Genomic DNA, 24,002 nt, shown 5'->3' with positions numbered 1-24,002 from the left:
AGAAATCTAATAGGGCATGTCCTTCCTTTTCAAGAATTTTTGTCTAGAGGTGAAGAACTCTGAATTTTGAAAATTAAATGATGCAGTATACACAGAAGCAGGAAAATGGTTAAGAGTGCGAAACTGAGGGGCAGGTAGACCTGGGCTCAAATTCCTTTTTTACAAATAACTATGTGACCTTGACTAAATCACTTAACTTCTCTGAACCTGTTTTCATCTGTAAAACGTGTACTCCTGGGTATGCACACATGCACACCAGTTTCAGATGGTTTGTATGACAATTGAATGGGATAACCAAAGTAAAGGCCTTAGCACAATGCCTGGCACCTAGTAATTGCTCAGTGTTGTTTCATTGAACGTGTTATTGCTGAACATGATATCTAGTTACTATAACAAAATTTCTGCAAGGTCAGATCAATGGTACAGGTCTCAGACTTATGAAACCTGAAAGAGCCTCAACTAAGAGAGGAGCTGAGGAGGAGAGATTGGATTAGAAGCCTGTCAGCAGAGGGTACTTGCATCTTTAAATTGAGTTCCTTGATGAAGCTATACCTGGAAGACAAGAGAAACCAGGCTTGGAGTCATGGATTTTGTGCACGACAAAATGATTAGAACAAAGTGCAATGTTGGCTGGTGGCCTCATGCTTGTTATCTCAGAAGTGCAGATCTTATGCACCTCTATCTGATTCATTTTCAGCAATGTGCTTTTTTGCCACCAAAAGAGGGGTGGAAAGAGGAGGGATGACAGAAGGATACTGGAGGACTGATGGGAGAGAATATTTGAGGACAGAACGAAATAGACCAAGACTCCTGTGCTTTTTAACTCATTGATTGCCGGGAACCTGGCTGAGGCAGAGCATTGGTTTATTCAGATCTTATGCAGCTCAGCAGCCTGTTAACAACGTGTCTGAGTCACAGGAGGTCAAGTGACTGCAGATTCTCTGATGAGTCATTGTCTTGCTTCCACTAATGTCCTGGTGGCTGGGGCTGACTTGTTTACTGAGAGCAAGCTACAGCTGTCTGCAGGTACAGACTCACTTGTGCTCCAGACCTCACCAGAAGAGCCAACAGGCTTGATTCCAGAGCTTCTGCACTCCTGGAAGGTCCTGATGTGGAACAGGTGGTAGGGGCAACCCTATGTGATGTGATAATGCTCCTCCCTTTGATTTGATATTATAATGAGCAAGTGTTTAGATTGGGAACCCAAAGGACTGAGCAAGAGGTAGAAGGTGTGAATACCACGAATTACATCACTCAGGATCCTAGCAAGACAGATGACACATTCACACTGGGCAACTGAGGAGCACTTAATAGATAGACTATTTACAAGGTGTGGGCTGGGTTCAGGGAAATAACAAGGGATGGTGCAGGGTCTCTCGGAAAGCAAGAGTGGGGAGCCATTACTAGGCTGAAGAAGCAAGGAGAGGGAGTGGTTACTGGAGTTGGGAGGGAGGAAAAGTATGGAGAGGGTCACCTGAGAGGAGCTGTGGCCTTCATTTAAGGGTGACAGTCGACTTCTGGTCAACCAACAGGAAGGGAGCAAGAGGAATAAATACCCAACCTTACTCTCCTTCCACTCTCCCTTCTTAGATCCTTCCACTGGCCAACTCTAACTGGAAGCCAGTGAGCAAGGGGGCTATTGATATAGGTCACAGAGGTCAGCCTTCTGGGGAAGGGGGTGGGTGGAAAAGGGAGAGAGAGGATCTGGGGGGGCAAACAGAAAATATTTAGTACTACTTCCTGCCTAGACATGCTAGTTTCCTCTCTGGTTCTCAGTTTTGTTCATCAGTAAAATGGGGAAATCACTCTACCTACTGTGTTTTGAGAATGGAATGAAATAATGTGGGTAAAGTGTTTTGAAAAGCCCCAAAGGGTTTTGTGAATGTTGAGCATGAAGTTGCTGAGTAGCTGCTATGTTTCAAGGAAGAAAATGTCATAGTGACCAGAGTAAATTCCTTGCTTCCGAGTTGATTTACCAGCCCTTTTAAAAAAAATTTGTGTTTTATATTGGAGAATAGTTGATTAACAATGTTGTGTTAGTTTTAGTTGTACAGAAAAGTGATTCAGTTACACATATACATGTATGTACCCTTTTTCGAATTCTTTTCCCATTTAGGTTATTACAGAATATTGAGTAGAGTTCCCTGTGCTATAAGTAGGTCCTTGTTGGTTATCTATTTTAAATACAGCAGTGTGTACATGTCAGTCTCAAACTCCCAATCAACCCTCCCCTCCACCCTTCCCCCTGGTAACCATAAGTTCGTCTCTAAGTCTGTGAGTCTGTTTCCATTTTGTAAATAAGATCATTTGTATAATTTTTTTTGATTCCTCATATGTGATATCATGATATTTGTCTTTCTCTGACTGACTTACTTCACTTAGTATGATAATCTCCAGGCCCAACCAAGTTGCTGCAAATGGCATTGTTTCATTCTTTTTAATGGCACCAGCCCTTCTTGAGACCCTACGAAGTATATAGCCCACACCTGAGGCTGAACATGGGAAAGATGGGTGGGCTATAAAAAAAAAAAAAAAAAAGGTGATGACAGATACAAGGCATAGCCACTTCTCCCTCAAAAGCCTGTACTATAGTTAGAAAGATATGAAGGTGTGTTCATGTGTGTATATTCCTTTATCTACATATGAAATGTACAGAATAGAAAGATAGGATCTTATCTATGTCTATCATGTGAATACACACACATGCACAAAATAATGCAGTCACTTATGCAAAATGAAGCAATACAGTTAGGAATGATTAGAGCTGGTTAGGGACAGTCAGGAAGGTATTCAGAAGAATGGAGTTTGAGTTGGAAACTGGACCTTGAGGTGCCAGCCTTTGGCCTGTCCAGGTTGGTAAGTTATTATTCTCCTTCCATGTTTAGAAATAGACCTTTTCAAAAAGAGGAGGAAATATTTAAGTTCTTTCAACTTACATCTTTGTTTCTTCTTTTTAACTCCAATGTCAGGCATGGTATTCTGAAGGTCCTCAAGAAATGTTCGTTAACTGAATCAGTAAAAAAAGATCTGGCACTTGTGCTGTTTTATTAAGTGAGAGAAGAGAATGCATATGATAACAGGGTCTCTTTTCAGCACTGGTCTCTATGAGAATTCTTCCAAGGGTGTTTAAAAAAACCACTGCAGGCAAAAGAACCCACAGTGAGTGAGCTTAGCATATGCGTTTGATAAGTGATTTGCATATGATTAGTGTGTGCATAGATTGCAATCTTGGAAATTTCCAGACAGAAAATGACTGCTCTCTGGGAGATGTTTAGTTTATTAAGAGCCTGTGACATGCCAGACATGTTTCTCCTCTTCTTCAGTTCTGGGACTCAGTAGAAAGAGATGAGTAAGGGTGGTGATAGTCTCCTCAAATAGTTGTCAGGTTATTGTAAAGCTTAAAAACAGTGGTTAGCCCTCAAGCACTTGTCCCATAAATGTTTCTAGTCAAGGACTCAGGATGTAGCAATGCGACAGAGTGTTAAAGTAACATTATCCAAACTTCTTTGAGCAAATATCAGTGGAAATGATACTGGTGTGGGACTGCTCAGAAACACTGCTATGAACTCAGGAATCACTGGCTCTGAGCCCATGGGACACAACCCAGAGAACAGAGCCCTGGAGCCATGCCAAGGCTTCTTGAGCTTTGAGATGTGTCTGTAGCAGGTAGGAGCTCTTGAAACAGGCTGAATATTGTGGAATAAAAGCACAGCCTGCCCTTCCTATCATCTCCCTGAAGAAGCAAGAGGAGAACATCACCCACTCAGAAGCTTGAGGGCCACAGAGAATGTTTGTTTCAACCCCTGCTCTCCCCCAGGCTCAGGGCTGCGGGTGTGTGAGGCTGGTGTCAGGCTTCCGATAACCAAAGAACTCGTGCCACACCTCAACCTAAACACAAGACTGCCAAGCCCTGGTAAAGGACCACAAATGATGAGGTGTATATATGCCTAGGTGGGCCCTGGCTGTTGAATATTTTTTCCATTTATTTTTATTGAGGTAAAACACACATAAGATAGAATTAACCACTTTAAATTGTACAGTTCAGTGGCTTTTAGTACATTCACAATGCTGTGTAACCATCACCACAATCTAGTTTCAAGACATTTTCAACATCCTTAAAAAAGCACCCCATGCCCATTAAGCTGTCATTCCCCATTTCCCTCTTTGCCCAGTCCCTGAGCACTGCCAATCTGGGTTTGGTCTCTATGGAGTTATCTATTCTGGATATTTCATATAAAAGTAATCTATAATATGTGGCCTTTTATGTCTGGCTGCTTTTTCACTTAGCATAAAGTTTTTGAGGGTCATCCATGGTGTGGCATATATCAGTACCTCATTCATTTTTATGGCTAAATAATATTCCATTGTATGAGGATACCATATTGTGTTTATCCACTCATCAGCTGATGGAAATTTGGGTTGTTATCACCTTTTGGCTATTGTGAATAATGCTGCTATGAAATTCGTGTACCAGGTTTTTTTGAATACCTATTTTCAATTTTAGGGGGCTATATACCTAGCAGTAGAAATGCTTGCTGAGCAATATGATAATTCTGTGTTTAGCTTATTGAGGAAACAGCAAACTGTTTTCCATAGCAGCAGCACCATTTTATATTCCCACCAGCAATGTAGGAGGGTTCCAGTTTCTCCACATCTTCACTAACACTTATTTCCCATTTAAAGAAAGGGTTTTAGCCATCTTAGTGTGTGGTTTTGATTTGCATTTCCGTAGTGACTAATAATACTGGGCATCTTTTCATTCCCGGTTTCATTTAACTCAATGGAAATATTTTAAAGCTATAAGTTTCTGCACTTGAGGGGATGTGTAGTATAATTTAGATGGTAAATTCTCATGTGTAGATTTGTTTAGCTATCTTTGAGTCATGTGGAGTAGGCTACTATGGATGAGTTGCAAGGTCTTTCCAGATATGACCATTATCTTTAGCAGAGCTAGAGATTTCTTCATTTCCATTTCTCTGTAGTTTACTGCCTGTGTTTTAATAACTGGATCTTACCATTCCTCTGTGAGTCCTCAAATGCAACCTGCAATTGCACTGATTTTGAGTTGTTGTAACTGGTCTTGAGTATTCTGAGATTGGGACATATTTTTTTTTAAATTTTTATTTTATATTGGAGCATAGTTGATTAACAGTGTTGTGTTCGTTTCAGGTGTACAGAAAAGTGATTCAGTTACACATATACATGTATCTATTCTTTTTAAAATTTATTTCCCATTTAGGTTATTACAGAATATTGAGCAGAGTTCCCCATGCTATATAGTAGGTCCTGTTGGTTATCTATTTTAAATATAGTAGTGTGTACTTGTCAATCGAGACTGGCACATATTAAGAATATATAGCGAGATCACATTCCTCCTTATTATTTGGGTATTATTTATTCAACAGAAATGTTCTCTTCTTCCGAGTAGGATTGCAGATAAATACAGGATATCCTGTTTTGTTTTATAATTTACCTAAATCTGGCAACTCTACTTACTGGGCACTTAGCTGGACTACACTTCTCAGTCTTCCTTGCACTTGGGGGTGGCCATGGGACTGAGTTCTACCAGTGTAATGTTTGTAGAAGTGATGTGCCATTTCTAGGACCACCCCATAAAAACCTCCCATGTGCGTTCCTGTATGATTTTTCCTTTTTGTAATTGGCTAGAATGGAGAAAACTTCTAGGGTGACTTTGGAAACTGCATGTTGAATTTGGAGAGCTACTGTTAGACTGACTGCATAGAGGAAGACCACCCTATAACTTATTCACTTTTCTGCACTATGAGAGCAAAAAATAAATTTTTATTGTATTTGGACTATTATGCATTTTGGGATCTATTATATTTGTTATATGAACAGTTTACTTAAGCAATAAATATATGCAGGGGGTTAAGTAATTTTATTGGTGACTAAATTGCTAGAGAAAGAGAGAACTTAGTATGGAACAGCTAACTGAATAATATGGGAATTATTTATAACTTCCAAAAGCAGTGCTGTAAAAGTGTGCCAGTAGGCTCTTGCTATGTAATCATTAACTCTAGAACTTAGTGGCTTAAGAGAACAACAGTCACTTTATTCTCTCTCAGGTTCTGTGGGTCAGGAATTTGGGAAGGGCTCAGCTGATCAGGATATTATTTATACTGAAGTTTAATTCAATCGGTATTTAATGTGGAAACTCATCTTATGGAAACCATGATTTGTGCTGTGGAGGGAAGTCAGAAAAGTAGATGGCATGATTCTGACTATCAGGAAGCTTGCAATACTATCAGACTTGCCCACATGGATAGGTACAAAATAATATAGAACACCTAGTTAACGTGTTAAAATCATTCATTCAGCAAATTCTTGGGGGGCGGAGTCAAGATGGCATACTAGGAGGACTCGGAATTGGCGTCTCCTCAAAACTAGGGCACCTACCATGCACCAGTGTGAGACCACGGACATCTAAGAGGACGGGAGGAACCCCCAGTGACCGGGTAGGATGTGGGGCGTAGGGGGAGGAGAAGTGGAGGCGGGACAGGACTGGTGACTTTGAGGGGCAGCTGGGGGAGGGGAAGGGATCCCACTCCCGAAGGGGGAAATTGGGGAACCATTAGGAGGGCAGAGGATCAAAAGGGAGCATGGCCAGGTTTCCCCTGCCCACTTGGGCCCCAAGGAACCTGCTCAGATCCTGAGCTTTATCCTCTGCCCACCTAGGCCCCCTCCAGCCGCGCGGGTCCTGAGGGAGTGGGAGGGAGGGAAGGGGGAGCAAAAGTAAAGGTCGGACCTCCGGGACCCGGACCCCTGAGGGGTGGCTGGGGGAGGGGAGGAGTTCCTACACCCAGGGGGACCCACCCACAGTTAGGGGTCAAGCGGCGACAGGGGAGACCCTGGGGGAGACTGTTGGGGAGGGGTGCTAAGGAACGGAAGGGAACGCAGCCAGCGCTTTCCCTGTCCACCGGGGAGCCTGTTGGGCTCCAGGGCCTAATTCTCTTCCCTCGGAGCCTCCCGCAGAGCCCAAGCCCCGCCGCTAGACCCTCACTCAGGGCCCTACCTCCAAACTCTGGAACTCCGTACTCCAGAGGCCCTGCTTTGGACGTGCTGCCTCTGCCCCTCCTCGCAAGTCCTAAGTAGAGGCCCCGCCCCACACTTGAATGTCACCACCCCACCTGCCTAGATCCTGCCCCACCCTAAATCTGTCTCTGCTTAAGTTCCACCCCCGCCTAAACTCTGCCCCCATAACTAAGGCTTTTTTTCTTTTTTCCTCTTTTAGATTGGGGTTCTGTTTCACTTTGTTGATTCATTGTAGATTCTTTTATATTTTTATTTTTCCTAATCTTTTATTTTTTAAATTTAATTTAATTGTATTTTATTTTTGCTGTATGCGGGCCTCTCACTGCTGTGGCCTCTCCCGCTGCGGAGCACAGGCTCCAGACATGCAGGCTCAGCGGCCGTGGCTCACGGGCCCAGCTGCTCTGCAGCATGTGGGATCTTCCCGGATCGGGGTACGAACCTGTGTCCCTTGCATTGGCAGGCGGACCCTCAACCACTGTGCCACCAGGAAAGCCCTATTTTTAAATTTTTTATACAATTTTAAAGGTTACACTCCATTCAGTTATTACAAAATATTGGCTATATTCCCTGTGTTGTACAATACATACCCAGTAGTTTATGCCTCCCACTCTCCCACCTCCTATATTGTCCCTGTCCTCCTCCCCACTGGTAACCACTAGTTTGTTCTCTAGGTCTGTGAGTCTGCTTCTTTTTTGTTATATTCACTAGTTTGTTATGCTTTTAAGATTCCACATATAAGTTTACCATGTATTTTTCAATCTCAATATTAGGTTGGCAAATGCAGGTACTTTGTTTTCCCGGGTTCAATGTTTTCACACAGGGATCCAAGTATGGCCCCTTGAAGCACATCAGAGAGCATCTCTGGTAGTTCTTAGCTGTGTGGCATTAGCCAAGCCACCTAATCTCTCCAATTTCTGTTTCCTTGATGGAAGAGGGAATGGTGTTGCTATCTGACTGTTAGTTATTACTTCAAAGGTAGCTGTGTTGATCTAATGAAATAACTGATGTGAAAATGGTTTGAGGCTATAAAGCAGTAACAAAAGCTCTCAGTGTTATTCATCACCACTGTCTTTGGCAAAAGGTCCAGGAGGGAGGGGGTTCAGTTGGGTGTCAAGTGTATCATCATGGATGTACTTTTCTGAGATTTATACTTCTCCTGTAAAATAAAAGAGAGGAGACCTGGTGAAACAGGCAAAGCTGTCTTAGGGCACTCTCACTGTGGTGTGTGTATGAGGTCCTCCCCATTCTTGTCCCCTTGCCCCAGTCCCAGACCCCCGTTTCTAAGCTGGCACTGCTGTAATGTAATCTTTTCTAAGAGATAGTTGATAATGGCTTAAGGTAATTTTTTCTCTTTTCCAAGTGATGTTTTCCCATTAACATAATTCTCAGAGATCCCATAAGAATAACTCTACATTGGCAGAATTTTAGAGTCATTACAAGCTTCTTGGGGAAGGGGTTAGGTATATTTTTATTTTGGATTGTGGCTGACTATTACCTAAATTGTGCCCAGACTATCATACTTTGTATTACCATTTCATGTATTACCGTTACATAAATGCCAGAGGTTATTTATTTTTATTGCAGTATAATATTAAGTGTACAGTTCAATGAGTATTGACAAACATATACAAATACGTAACTACCACCACAGTCAAGACATAGTTTCCATGTGCCCTAGTCCCCCATTCCCATCATCAGCTCCAGACTGCCTTCTGTCAACACAGATTGTCTAGAATGTCATATAAAGGTATTCATATAAGATGTAATATTCTATGTTTGGCTTGTTGATTCCATAGATTATGGCCTATGCTTTAAGTAAACAAAATTCAGTACATGTAACTACTTTCCTACAACTGTGAATAGTCTGCAGTTTTGTGTACTGAATGAACTCTTGGCTAATGATAGTCCATGTGATCATGGTGGCCTGGGCATCTCACATTTTTACTGTTTAAATCAGACAGAAATATTTCCCATTTAATAATCTTAGTTATAACTAGTTAGTTATCCACTGCCATTGAGTGGCAAAATTTTGGGGATAGGGAAGCTTGAGGACTCTCCTGCTTCTATTTGCAAAGATCTTTTAACCTTACATTATGCAACACTTTTGTCTTTGATAAGCTGGTATGTATGTAAACCAATTATGGGTCAAGCAAATGGCATTTATTCAACTTTTAATTTTTTTTTAACTCTTCTTAAAAGTTTTAAAGTTTACTTTTGACTGTGTTGGGTCTTCACTGCTGCGTGTGGGCTTTCTCGAGTTGCGGTGAGCGGGGGCTACTCTTCCTCACGGTGCAGAGGCTTCTCACTGAGGTGGCTTCTCTTCTTGTGGAGCATGGGCTCTAGGCGCTTGGGCATCAGTAGTTGTGCCTCTTGGGCTCTAGAGCACAGGCTCAGTAGTTGTGGCGCACGGGCTTAGTTGCTCCTCGGCATCCTGGACCAGGGATCGAAGCCGTTTTCCCTGAATTGGCAGGTGGATTCTTAACCACTGGGCCACAAGGGAAGTCCCTATTCATCTTTTTAAATTGTAAGAGTAATACATGCTCATTGTAGAAAATTTGAGAAATAAAAGGAAAAGGACAGTAATTTTTTCCCCATACTTTCTCATAGGGAATAACATTAAATTTCTGGGTATATTTCTTCCCAGTTCTTTTTCTTAGACATGGCCTTTTATGTAGATATGGTAATACTTTATTTAAAAGTTTGTACCCTGCTCTTTAAATTTAATATTTCATTCTTAGCAATTCTTTGTGTCAATAAAAAGCCTTCATAAACATTTTAAATGGCCATTTATAGCTTACCAAATAGATATTATATTATAATTCTATATATATACACAGATGTGTGTGTGTATATATATATATATATATATATATACACACACATACAGAGAGAGATTTATAATTCAATAAATGAGAATTAAGAAGCACTAGAGGGGCTTCCCTGGTGGCGCAGTGGTTGAGAGTCCGCCTGCTGATGCAGGGGACATGGGTTCGTGCCCCGGTCTGGGAAAATCTCACGTGCCGCGGAGCGGCTAGTCCTGTGAGCCATGGCCGCTGAGTCTGCGCGTCCTGAGCCTGTGCTCCGCAACGGGAGAGGCCACAACAGTGAGAGGCCCGCCTACCGAAAAAAAAAAAAAACAAAAACACACTAGAGGGACCTTCACCTTTAAAAGGAGTCCTATGTGATTAACTTTAGTATATATGGATTATGTTTACAGGAGAACACAGTTATACCTACTTGATAGAAAGAAGCACAAACTGGCTGCTAGATCAGACTTAAGTGATATAGAGAGTTCTCCTTAACCCTTCTCTCTTAATACTTTACACTTGCCTACTGGTATTTGTGCTCTGCATGTGTGTAGATTTATCCATGCTTCCATGAGACTACTGGTGAGTTTCCATCTGCCGGATCTCACATTGACAGAAGTCATACGGAGTGGTGCTTCCAGAGTTATTTTGGTTCTTGATGACAGCTGATGAAAAATATGGACAATAAAACTGGGAGTTTTTGCCCTCTCACCACCAACCTCCCCCCCTACCCCAGACTAAAGGAGAGAAGCCCTGAGAGGCATAAGTGTCAACTATAATGGCTACAGTATTGAAAGTCTGTATATCTATATTGGATGTTCACAGGGCTTACAGAGTTCAAAAGATGCCCACAGACAAGATGATTTGCAGTAAGATCTAAAATCTATCCACGAGATAAACCTTTAGAGAAAGAACTGAAGGCCTTGAATAGGTCTTAAATAGTACATAGAGTAAGAATATTGTTTACGCAGTGATGCTCACAATGGACAACATGACAAATGCTTAAGTTTTTTTTAAAAGATTTTTTGATGCGGACCATTTAAAAAAATCTTTATTGAATTTGTTACAATACTGCTTCTGTTTTATGTTTTGGTTCTTTGGCCCCCAAGGCATGTGGGATCTTAGCTCCCTGACGGGGGATTGAACCCGCATCCCCTGCACTGGAAGGCAAAGTCTTAACCACTGGACCGCCACGAAAGTCCCATTGCTTAAGTTTTTATTCAGTTCTGCTTCATAAATATTTATTGACCACCAAGCTAGGCACTGTGAGAAATCTATGGAATATGACTTTGCAGTAATCTGACTGATTTAAAAAAAATGAATTCTTGAATTCATATATTCGAGTATGTGCTGTTCTTTGAGAGGTTAAACATTTTTCTAGGGATGTTTTTACCACTTCAAAATTTTCTAACTCCTCTCTTAGAGCTTTCCTTCAGGCCTGTAGCATATTAAAAAAAAACCCAACTATCTATCTATATAATATGTGTATACCTGTGTATATAGATATATATTCTTAAAATTAGCCAAAAGTTATTTGGTGCTAAGTTCTATGAATGAGGTAGGAGATCAATGTGGATAATATTCTGTTCATCTAAAATGATGTGACTGAGTTTGAACTTTGGGGTAAAGTTCATCAATTTCAAAGGAGTTCCACTGATATTGTATGAAATGTGGAGGTATTGCAGTAAGTTTGTCACTTCTCAAAATGATCCTGAAGGAAAATATTCATTTAAATATAAGAACTCTGAAGTGTTTATAAAAAGTTCTAATTTCTTAGCTAGAGAGCCACGCCTAAAAAAGACTATTAACCTTTGGAATCTTCTGCCTTGCTAGGAAGATGGAGTGGAAACAAATGTAATAGTTAGAGAGCAAGAGTTGGCATTACTTACTTGGTGTCGAAACAGGGCTGAGATGATCGTGTGATACAGTCAGGAAGCTGGGGTGCCTGACCAGGCTCCTCTTTTCAGCTTTTCACTCACTTTCAAAGGTGTAGGTTGTCTTTCTGTCAAAAATTTCCCCCTGCTTTTTGCTTTCAAGTTTTCCCTTGCTAGTTGTTTTATCCAAAGTAATTTATGAGCAAATGGTATCAAGTGTGTCTGTGTGTGTTTAATTTCTCTTGATTCCATATTACTGTAGGACTGATTCTGGAAATGGGAAGTAAAGAAGGAAAGCAATTAACAAGACTAGTTCAGGATGATTTCTTGAAGGAGGTGGGTGGGACTGATTTTTCCTAAGTTCTAGAGAATAGAGATGACAGGCATTGCTTCAGTGCACATGAAATTCAAATTTATCTAAGGATGATACATTCTCTATCTAATGCATGGTAGCACTGTCTCCTAGAGTGGAGTGCAAGATACTCGAGGCAAGGATGAGTGCTTCTGAATCTTTTATATTCCTCACAGCACATAGCCGAGTGCAGGACAGACTCATTAAGGCTCACCTCAAGAGTCACCTCTTCTCTGAAACTTCCATGACGTTCTCCAGGCAGTATTGTTACTCTCAGATTTCCATCTCGTGTTCCTTTAAACAAACCCTGTGTCTTAGCTTGGGCTGCCATAACAAAATAACATAGGCTGGGTGGCTTAAACAACAGAAATTTATTTTCTCAAAATTCTGGAGGTTGGAAGTCCAAGATTAAGGTGCTGACTGATTCAGTTCCTGGTGAAGATCCTCTTCCTGGCTTGTAGGTGGCTGTCTTCTCACTGTGTCCTCGCATGGCAGAAAGAGAAAGAGAGCAAGCTCTCTAGTGTCTCCTCTTAGAAGGACACTAATCCTATTGGATCAAGGCTCCACTCTTATGACCTTATTTAATTTTAATTACTTCTTTACTCCAAATACAGCTACAGTGGGGGTTAGGGCTTCAACATATAGATTTTGAGTAGACAATTCAGTCCATCGCACCCTTAGAACACTTATTACATTTTCTTGTAATAATTTATGTCTGTCTGCAATAGACTATGGTTGTCTTAGGTGCGAAGCACTGTGCTAGGCATTGAGAATCACAAAGATGGATCTTGCTCTCAAGGAGCTTGTCATTAGTTGTATTAGCTTTCTATGGCTGCTGTGACAAATTACCACAAACATAGTGGTTCAAAACAACACAAATTTATTATCTTACACTTCTGTTGATTAAAAGTCCAACACTAGTCTCACTGGGCTAAAACCAAGATGTTGGCAGGGCTGTGGTCATTTTGGAGGCTCTCAGGGATAAGGATTATCTGTTTCCTGCCTTTTCCAGCTTCTTGAGGCTGCCTGCATTCCTTGGCTTGTGGTCCCCTCTTTCTCCATCTTCAAAGCCAGCAGTCATGTCTCCCTCAGACATAGCTGGTAAAGGTTCTCTTTTCTTAAACTGGGCCCATCCAGATAATCCAGCAGAATCTCCCCCATTCAAAGCTATTTAATTTAATAACATCTGTAAAGTCCCATTTGCCATGTCAGGTAAGATGTTCATAGGTTTTAGGGATTAGAATGTGGACATAATTTGGGGGGGCATTATTCTGCCTACTATGTTAGTGGAAGAGAAAGATGTAAATTAGAGACTCAGTGCAATGTGTCAAGTGCAATGTGAAGATCTATTCAGGGTGCCTGTACATGGGAAGCATAGAAGAAGGTGGCTGTTCAACCAATCACAGTAAAAATGAGGCACTGACAGCAAAAAGGAGAAGGAGGAGATGGGTTCCAGGGAGGTAGAAAGGGCATGATTTGGGAACCAACTTGAGGTAGGGGATGAGGGAGAAAGAGAGAAAGGGAGTTAGAATGACTTCCAGATGCTGGACTGGGTGGTACTCTTTATAGCTGAGCCTCAGAAATTAACTAGAATGAGGACACAAGTACCTTAGGACTTCTCTCTGCTCCTCTCTTTCTGTATTTTTTAATTTTTCTCTCTCTGAAGACCAGCATCTTTTGCATCTCCTTCCTGTAGATGAAAACATTACTAACCATAGTTCCACAGTTCTCTCTTTCTCCCTCTGAATTCTGTAGTACTTGGAAAGGGCTCTGATTGATATAGCATGAGTCAGTGTTCCCCTGGTGCATCAGGCTGTGGCCACAGCACAGTTAGTTGCCCTAGTGCCATTTTATTGTCATGACTGCTCTGGCTTCAACCATATGGTAGATGGAGGAGTGATTCTTAGAAAAAGCAGACATTGTTGTCTGTTGGGCAGACATCCCACTTACCTTGGAGAAGATGATGTGTTCTGTCTTTCTCTTCTTCTTCTTTTTTTTTTTAAAGTTGAAGTATAATTTACAGTAAAATGCACAGATCTTAAGTGTTTAGTTTGATGAGTTTTGGTAAATGTATACTCACACTCAAATCAAGATATAGAACGTTTCCATCACCTCCACAAGTCTCTCATGCCTCTAGCAGTCAATCCCCACCCCTCAAAGGCAACCACTGCTGACTTCTGTCACTGTAGAATAGTTTTGCCTGTTCCAGAACTTCACATAAATGGAATCATACAATACATACTTTGGCTTCTTTCATTCAACATAATGCAACTGAGATTCAACTAAGTTGTCGCTGTATCAGAATCCACTCCTCTTTGTTGCTGAGAGTCTATCACTGAATGCATATATCACACTTGTTTATTCATTCACCTTTTGATGGACATTTGGGTTCTTGGTTTTTTGGTTATAATGGACATTTTAATACAAGTATTTCTATGGTTAGAGGGAAATTTATAGCATTAAGTGTTGAGACTAGAAAAGATGAGTTCAGATTTGAATAAATTAAGTCAGAAGTGAGGATAAATTAATTCAGGCAGTGAGGTCTAGGACCAACGGAAATATAGTCTAAGGCCCAGAAGAGAGAGGTGGGCTAGTTATTTAGATTCTGTAGTCCCTAGCCATTATGTGTAGTTAAAGCCATGGGAAGTCCTCAGGTAGACTAAAAGGTCCATGAATTAAATCCTGAGGAGTATCAGTATTTGAAAAGAGGATCCCTCTAAGGAGGCTAAGGGAAGCATGCATTTACCCTTTGTGTCGCCGTCACAAGGCACAGGACCCAACGTACAGTCTCAGTTCGCTAAACTTAAGAGAATGGGTGCAGAGTGCATGGTTATGGATAGAGCCTATAGAAGGAGATCAGAGGAGAAATGGCATGAGGGGTCGCAAAGGGCAGAATGAGCTTGGTAGATTGAAGAGGAGGAGTGGTGCGGGGTAAGCACGACGGACTCCACCTTTCCTTAGATGGGGCTGGGAGGACCAAGCCGTTAAAGTTGAACGATTAAGTAGGGTCAGACTACGCAGGGCCTGAAATGGATGTCAGATTGAAGAATTTAGACTCCAAAAGGCCGGCTACCCCAAGAAGAGCCAGGGTTCTGGAGTGGGGCGTGAGAACGAGAAATTTCCTTCTGGGAGGTGCACTCTGGAGGCGGTGCACTGGTGGAGGCAGCCGAGGTGCTGCCGCTGGCGACAGTGCCGACTTGTTACCGGTGGTAGGGCTTTCCACTGGACTTGGGCTTTGTAGCTCCTGAAAGGGAACAGTGCCGCCGGCTGCTGCTGATTTTATGCCATTCCCTGACCAAGTGCTGTAACCCTGCTCCTGAGCCTTGAAATCAGACGACAGAGGCGGTGGCATCTGGCCGCAGCTGGGAGGCAGTGCGTGCGCGCCGCGCCGGGATGTCTGACTGGGAATACTAGGGCAAAGCAGACGCCCAGCGCGCCGCGGGCGGGGCGGTCGCGGGCCAGGCCACGCCCCCGCTCGCCTGCGCAGGCGCGCTTTGGCGCCCTTGCTGTCAGGAGCGCACTAGAGGCCGGACGGTGGCGGGATCCGACGTCTGACTGGACCCGGCTGACTGAACTGAGCGCGGCAGCGGCGGCGAGGTCTGCGTGGCCCCGGCTCCCCGCAACGTCGCAGAGACTAGCAGGGTCTAGCGGGCAGCCGGCGGCGCAGGCACAATGGGGAACCGGGAGATGGAGGAGCTGATCCCTCTGGTGAACCGTCTGCAGGACGCCTTCTCCTCGCTGGGACAGAGCTGTCTGCTGGAGCTGCCTCAGATCGCCGTGGTGGGCGGCCAGAGCGCCGGCAAGAGCTCGGTGCTCGAGAACTTCGTGGGCAGGTGAGCGTGCAGGGCGCGGGGGTGGGGCGGTGGGGGTGGGGGCGACCCCACTTCTGGCCGTTCGAGAGGGCGAGGTTGGACCAGGGGCTGCGGCGGAACGGAGGGAAGAGCGGAGGTGTCTGTGAGGCGGGCGGGGTCGTCCCGGCTCCGGGCATCCTCTGTGCCTCCCCGCCTGGCGGTTCTCCTGTCTGCCTTTCATCCTGCTATACAAAGCTATTTCCTCCTGGTCCTCCGGTCTGGGAGTCGGGGGAGGGGGTCCGCCCCGGGATCGACTTCCCCCGCCCGATGTGCGCCAGCCCCGCGCAGCCTGGGTGCGTCGCGCGCCCGGGAGCTTCGCAGTCCCCCTCTCTGCTTTCCCAGCTCAATATCCTCCTCCTTTTCTAGTCAGCCTCCCGGAGGCTCTCGGTAAGGCTGTGGGGTTTATTTCTCCGCCCCTCCCCCCCTTGGAGATGCTTTCCTTCTCGCCCTGATTCTCGGCTCCTGTCAGCTGTCTACTGTTCGAGACAGTCGTCGCCTGCCCCTAGCAGGGGAGGCGGGGTGCGAGGAGAAAGAAATCGTTTGTTGTGGTGAGGCTTTAACCCGCGACGCTTCCCCACCATTCTCCTCTCTAGAAGTCGAAGAATAAAAGGTGGTGTGTTCGCGTGTGCACCTATTCACAAATCCAGGCATATGTCAGAGAAACCGAGGCACAGACTCTGAGGGGGGGGTGGACGTGGACTTGTGTTGTCCAGGTGCCATGTCATTCCTGCATCATCTCGGAAGGGACGAGCATCTTTCTCGCACTCTCTCTGCGCCCCCTCCCCCAGCATCATCTTCGGTTCCCTAAGCTTTTATTTGTCCTGCCAGCCTTCAAGTTAACACGCTGAATCTAAATTATAGTTACGGGTTTCGTAGTTACTCTTAATTCAGAAAAAGCTAAAGAATTAATTTTTAAATTGGGAATCAGCATTTTTTCCATTGAGCAATTCATGAGAGATTAAGTTACCTTAACGGCCTTGCCTGAGCAGTGTAGACATTTGCTAAGAAAAGCCCATTAGAAAGCATTATGAAAGCCGAAATCTGTTTCCTAGCAGTAAACCAGGTAGAAATGTACAACAGCCGAGAGAGTGGGCCAGAGAGGGTACAATACAGAGATTGTACTTTACTCTTTTTATTTGGGATTCAGAAAGTTCCTGTTTTTTGGGTTTTTTTTCTTCTTTTTTTGTTAGTGTTTGGTGATGTGTAAAATTTAGATATTCCCATATCTCCTTTGGGAATGCTAGTATCCATAAAGTGTATATTCTTTTCTCTCAGATGATGCTCTCTCTCAGGTGATACTCTTAGGGTTTTTGTTTTTTGTTTTTCTGTTGAACTAGAAAGCTAAGAAACCCAACTTAAAAAAAATTAAAGTTGCTGACAGTTGGTTGGTATCTTTGACTAAGTCACTTAATCACTTTGCTTGGTTTTATCATTAATTTGAGTGATGAGAAAAGTGATGGTAAAGCATTTTGCCTACGTCATCATAGGCTTATGGTGAAGTGATGGATGAATATGTGATTTAAAACATGTACACAGAACAGTCACATACTTAAGGGTTTTACTCTCTTAATGCCAATGAAATTCACTAAATTTAAAGTGGTATCTATAGGGAAGGTGAGGTTTGATGACAACGTACTTTTGGGTTTTCAAACTCCAGAGCATTTAACGGTATGCCTTACTTGTCATTTAGCTACTTTTGTTTTTTAAACAAATACTTAAAGATTAAAATTGTAAGTAATTCATATGCAGTGACCATATTTTATGCATCTTTCATATATTTAGTTGGATGAGTCTGTTTTATAAATTCTTTTGAACCTAATGTCAATTTTATGTATGTATCTTAATTCTGTTCTTCAGATTTTCAAATCCTGAATATATTCATTAATGCTGTAATAAAATTGTAAACATTTTTCCTCATTAGCTATCCTCTTTTCAAATGAGAATTTTAAAAAATTTGGAAGAGTAAAATATTGTAGCTTGAACATTTTTTATGATAGAATGAAAAACAGGGACGTCATTTACCAGAATACATTAGTAATTTATTATACTTTTTAAAGCTTTACCAATAATTACTTACTGTAAGAATGTCAAGTCAAAGAAAAGGATGGACATAAAGGGAAAAACTCATTTAGTAAATATAGCAATGCTTTATTATCTGTAGAGATGACACCTGCCAGCAGAGCTTATATATTACGAGAAAATTAATTAAAAAGGTCATTTGACTTTAATAAAGGTTTCGGTCATTGAATTATTGAGGAATCTAATTTCTGATTATAAACCAACCTTAGGGAAAAAGGAATTCTCTATTTTGTTAGGAGATTCATCCTAGGTGGAAAGAACTACTCGTATTCTACTATAACCTTTTATCTTTATTATCCAGAAATTTTCCAATAAAGATAAGGTTCTTTTCTTTAAGAATGAAACTTTCCTCTTTTACATGTAGCTGTTTTCATTTTAAGACTCTGACCTCTGTGCAGTTATTGAACGCAGTCGTAAAACAAGGGGTCATTACTTGTGTAAATTAAGCATTTGCTCATCATTTAAGCTGGTCTTCAAAATAATGATCATTTCTCCTTAATATTTAACATTCCATGTTTAGTGGCCTAAACATCTCTTCTCCTCTCAGTTTGTTTGTTTATATTGATTTTTTTGACACCACTGAGTGAATTTGGATGTGAATGTGTTACTTCATTTAACTGTAGCTCTAAAATCCAATTTTGGGGTGACAAGTTTGAGATTATTATGAATATAATGAATCATGAATGAACTACTTGTTTGTGATTTTTCTTGCTGAAGTGATGAATTTACATATTAATGTAATATAGTGTGAGTAACCAGATTGTTCTTTTGGGTGTTCAGATGAGATATAATGCTCTCAGTGAGAGGCAGCTTAAGGTCTAATGAATAGAAGCTGAGACTCATTGTCTGAATATAGGGGTTCACTAGCTGGCTTGGGGTCTGCCCATTGGTCTGGTTTGTGCACAGAAGAATTTATTCAACTACTTTTACACCCCCCCCCCTTTATTTTTTTTTCAGTGCAGTGAGATGTTGATGATGATAATGGTCAACATTTATGGAGTACTTGTTATGCATCAGGTACTATTCTAGGTGCTTTTACATGGGTAATTTCATTGAATCCTCATAAACCCCTGAAGAGGAGGGTACTCTTTTTTTTTTTTTTTTTTTTTTTTTTTTGCGGTACGTGGGCCTCTCACTGTTGTGGCATCTCCCGTTGCGGAGCCTGTGCTCCGGACGCGCAGGCTCAGGGGCCATGGCTCACGGGCCCAGCCGCTCTGCAGCATGTGGGATCTTCCTGGACCGGGGCACGAACCGTGTCCCCTGCATCGGCAGGCGGACTCTCAACCACTGCGCCACCAGGGAAGCCTGAGGAGGGTACTCTTAAGAGTTCTGTTTTATAGAGGAGGAAATTGAGATTTAGAGACTTTGAGTAACTTGCTGAAGGCAAATTTAACATAAAAACAGTGGAGCTAGGATTCAACTTGAGGTATCTGGGCTCTATACTTGTGCTCTAAAACCTCTGTGCTGTATTAAACCCCCTCCGTATTGAGATTTACCAGTTCCTCTGATAAATACTTTTAACTTCTTTCTTTGATCACACTTAAAATCACCACCTAAAATAATAAGAAACTGCTATGTTAATAATTTCAGTCATATTTATTTATGTATGTCTATCTTGCCTCATTTCACAGAGGATTTGAGGCAACCCCTTAGGCAGAAACAACATTAGTTAAAAGATAAGTTTTTTTCTTTACCTATATTTAGACATTCTTGAAGGGAGCTCTAGGATATAATTGAGTTATTTATTTAAGTATGTGTTGATAGGGAATATAACTTGTTTATAGAGGTGTTAAGTGAAAACTGTACTACTAGTTGCTAAGGTGTAAATGTTTTTTAATGACATACTTGTTAGAAACATTAGTTCTTCAATGCTTACTATATAGGCAGATGATTCACATTATTTTCTTCTAGCCTAAATGGTAAATAGACTTTCAATTTTGCACAGGTAGAATAGGTTTTTTGACTAATGGGGATCAAATAAAGGATAAAGTGACTATGTTGAGGGGAATACATTTCAATGTGGAAATGTCATATAAGGTTTATTTATTTAGTTGTGAGGTTTCTAGAGATGGGTATGTTGATTATCAAATTAGAGTTGTTTCACAGGAGAACCTTAAAAGTGAGCCATTTGATGCTGTTGTTGAATGGACGTGACCAGATAATTTTTCAAAAATCCAAAGTCATTTATATGTCTTAGATAGATACTAATTTTTTTTTAAAAGAATAACCACTTCTGTAGGCTTTTATTTATTTATTTATTTGTTTGTTTGTTTATTTAGGCTGTGTTGGGTCTTCGTTTCTGTGCGAGCGCTTTCTCTAGTTGCGGCGAGCCGGGGCCACTCTTCATCGCGGTGCGCGGGCCTCTCACTATCGCGGCCTCTCTTGTTGCGGAGCACAGGCTCCAGATGCGCAGGCTCAGTAGCTGTGGCTCACGGGCCTAGTTGCTCGGTGGCATGTGGGATCTTCCCAGACCAGGGCTCGAACCTGTGTTCCCTGCATTAGCAGGCGGATTCTTAACCACTACGCTACCAGGGAAGCCCCTGATAGATACTAATTTATTCTTAAATCCTTTGATTTCAAGAGAGTCTTAAAAATTGGGGAGGTAAGAGTTCTCTAATTGCAAATAAGATTAGGCACAGAGCATGCATATTAGTAAACTTCTTAATTCAGAAATAGGTTTGTATTGAGGGAAAAGACTTTTAAAAATATCAAAGCATCTGAATTAGTGACTATTTTTCAACAAATGGCTTCCAAGTATTAAAGTTATTAGATAAATGGGTGCTAACAATTAAAATGTGATCACTGTTGAAAATCATACTTCATGGTTCTCAAGGGTCTATTTAACTGAAGTGTCAGAAACATAAACTTTGTTTCATCCAACAATGAATTGCTAAAACCTGAAATTACAAAGGTATTTTTGCTGAATTCACACTATGTAATATACTTTTAGGTTATCATAAATTCAGTTGGTAGGATTTAATTATAACAATCAACTTAATTATCAATAATTCGTTAGAAGCAATATACCTAGGTGAACTGGACTTCATAGGATATCTCTGTTTTGAAATTTACTTATGATTAATAGATATCAAAAAAATGCACTCCATTACTCCTTTAAGAATGAAGTTGGGCAGGCGTCATCCAAAACTTTGGAGGAATGGAAACTTAGTAGTTAGCTGTTCTAGAAGGTAGGCTATTGGTTTCTCTACCAATGGGACATACATTTAGTATATTAGTGTTTGTCTTAGGTAGTAAGTACTTGGTGCTAGGGCTAATAAGTACAGTTAAATTATGCTGTTTTACTTATTATGATTAATTTTGAGGACTGCAAGAAGCTAAAAGAAATAGATGTTTTTTTTCCTCTTCCACCAGAGCCAAGTCAAGAGAACTCTTGAGTTAATGTACTGTATAGAACAATTCATTTTCTGTATGGCCAAAGTTTTGCCTGTCTCTAAGTCTGCTTTGCTTTTTCTCACAGTCAGCATTCATTTAAAAATTCTAAAGGATTATGTTGTAGTAAACACATTTTTATAAAGTGGACGGAAGAAGGAGGCCAATATTTGCTTCGCCTTACTTGGTTGCAGGCATGGATTCTGTTATACACATTCCGTGCCTTCTGTAGCTTGTTTTCACATCCCCATGTTAATAAGGGAGGAAACTCAGGGTTAGAGAGACAAATAATTTGTACAAGGTCACATGGCTAGCAAGTGCCAAGCTGGGATTTAGCCTTGGATATGACTCCTATTGATACTCTTGAGAAATGTGGGCAAGGAAAGTCAATGAGCATATATTACTGCGTTCTAAGTATACTGGGTAAGAATGTAGAAGGAAGTATAAATGTATAGGAGCTGATATATATATATATATATATATATATATATATAAAGAGAACTGACAGCATAAGCTATGAGACCACAACTTTCAAAGAGTTTGTAAAATGAAGGCAGTTGGGTATAATGCAAACTAAATGGGACAAAATAATTTATACTATGTCACTTTATTTTTGTGAAAAAGAAAACAACTCTGAAAAGCTACAATTCTGAAAATGAATTTGTGATATAGTGGAAAGCAGACAGTATTTGAGATTTCGGTGTCATTTGGCAGTCGGTATCATTTTAGCTCAAGGCTGCATGTACTGAAGTATCGATGTCAAAGCAGGGAGTTGGTGATCTGTGTCTCAGTGTCTGACTTGACAACAAGGCATTGAATTTAGACTGTCACTTAATCACAAAGAACACTATGTTGGAGAGGGCCTGAGAGAAGAGTAGCAGGAAAGAAAAGAGGTTGGAGAGATTAAAAATATAACTGGATGCATTGAGATAGGTGGGATAGATCAGACTCACTAAGGATCTTTAAGGCACTAATACTTAAGGAGATGGAATTCTATTCTTTAAGAATAAGGCATTTAGTTAAAGTAGTAGAGCAAGTGGAAGACAAAATGTCAGGGAAAATGTTCTAAAGGCAAACCTTAGAGTAGAATGTATTTAGAAAGAAAGGAAGGTAAAGGCAAAGGGAAGGTTGATACTAAATGATTTTTATTATTGAATTAAACACTGTTCCAGAAAATTAGAAGGTTTATTAATACCAGGTTGGCAATTTTGGTTTTTTTGGTCATAGCTGGCTTAGCTTTTTAAAAATCAGTAGTGAGGACTGGCTTTTCACTAGGTTCTGTAAAAAAAAAAAAAAAAAAAAAAAACAACTTTCTCCTAGTTTAATTTTCGTCACTTCTTGGAGCTACATTAGGATGCAGAGAAACAAGAAATTGGCCCAAGGTCAGAAATAGAATCACAGTTGAGTTTGGAACTTGGTGTTCAGAACTGGGAGCCCCATGGCAGTTCATCATTTTCCCTTTCTCCTCTTATTGTTTTAAAGTGCCTCCCTCTCATCCTCTCCACCTCCGTTTCCCATTCCCTTCCATTGGACCACTCTTTCCTCCTCCTTGATACTCCCCTCCATTACTTTTCTTGATGGTAGACCAGCAATGATTTTTTTTCCCCCCATACACAATAGGGTAAAGAGACAGGGAACAGGATTTTTCTCAGGCTTAGACCAGGTAATTTGTCTGAGATAATATATTCTAGAGTAAATTGTAAGTTTTAGGAAACAGATGGGCCCAGGAAAAGACTACATGAAATAGTGGATGTTTTCACACAATATTAATATTTTCACACCAGGTGGGCATATCTAGAAAGTTGTGCCTGGGTTGGTCACTGATTGACCTTGCTTAAACCGAGGAAAGCTTCTGAAAAGTTGTGTATGAATAAGTAATATAAATGGAAAGGTTACTATTTAAAGAAATGGGTGAGATTTTTTGTAAATTAAAAAATATATATGGGGCCTCCCTGGTGGCGCAGTGGTTAAGAATCCGCCTGCCAATGTAGGGGACACGGGTTTGAGCCCTGGTCCGGGAAGATCCCACATGCCACGGAGCAACTAAGCCCATGTGCCACAGCTACTGAGCCTGTGCTCTAGAGCCCGTGAGCCACAACTGCTGAGCCCATGTGCCACAACTACTGAAGCCCGCGTGCCTAGAGCCCATGCTCTGCAACAAGAGAAGCCACCACAATGAGAAGCCCATGCACTGCAACGAAGAGTAGCCCCTGCTTGCCGCAACTAGAGAAAGCCCACGTGCAGCAACGAAGACCCAACACAGCCAAAAATAAAAATAAATAAATAAATTTATAAAAAACAAAACAAGTGAGCATGCTTTAAAAGAAATAATAAATAAGATATATATTTGGGTAGCAAATCCTTACCTTTCAGTTTGCCTGTTTCATATTCTTTTTTTGTGTTTGTATTCTTTGGGTGAGGCCCATCAATGTCATAGAAATTATTTTAACAGTTTCAACAAGCATTAATGTTGCGTTAAATTCTTAATGTTAATAAGAAAGGCAAGATAATTGTTGAGGAAAAGGATGACTTATTTGGTCCATGAATTTTATGAATGATACAGATTGCTTTAGATTTTGTTTTTCTTCTAACATCC

The 24,002-nt window shown here is 41.3% G+C and overlaps 1 protein-coding gene across 10 annotated transcripts in view; it reads left to right on the top strand.

Annotated features, from left to right (window-relative positions):
• The first annotated feature begins 15,618 nt into the window (after positions 1-15,618).
• DNM3 (dynamin 3) overlaps positions 15,619-24,002 on the top strand; it is a 591,572-nt gene continuing 583,188 nt past the window's right edge. For all 10 annotated transcript variants that reach the window (XR_014293317.1, XR_014293318.1, XR_014293319.1 and 7 more), the window contains exon 1: positions 15,619-15,919. Coding sequence is in view for 7 of the 10 variants with exons in the window: in XM_082612946.1 (XP_082469072.1) it covers positions 15,759-15,919 (161 nt within the window). In the remaining 3 variants the exon portion in view is untranslated. The remainder of the gene's footprint in view (positions 15,920-24,002) is intronic.

Source organism: Mesoplodon mirus (genome assembly GCF_964341445.2).
Source record: "Mesoplodon mirus genome assembly, chromosome: 3".
In the NCBI taxonomy this organism is placed as follows: domain Eukaryota; kingdom Metazoa; phylum Chordata; class Mammalia; order Artiodactyla; family Ziphiidae; genus Mesoplodon; species Mesoplodon mirus.
This window is presented reverse-complemented; position numbering and strand designations above follow the sequence as displayed.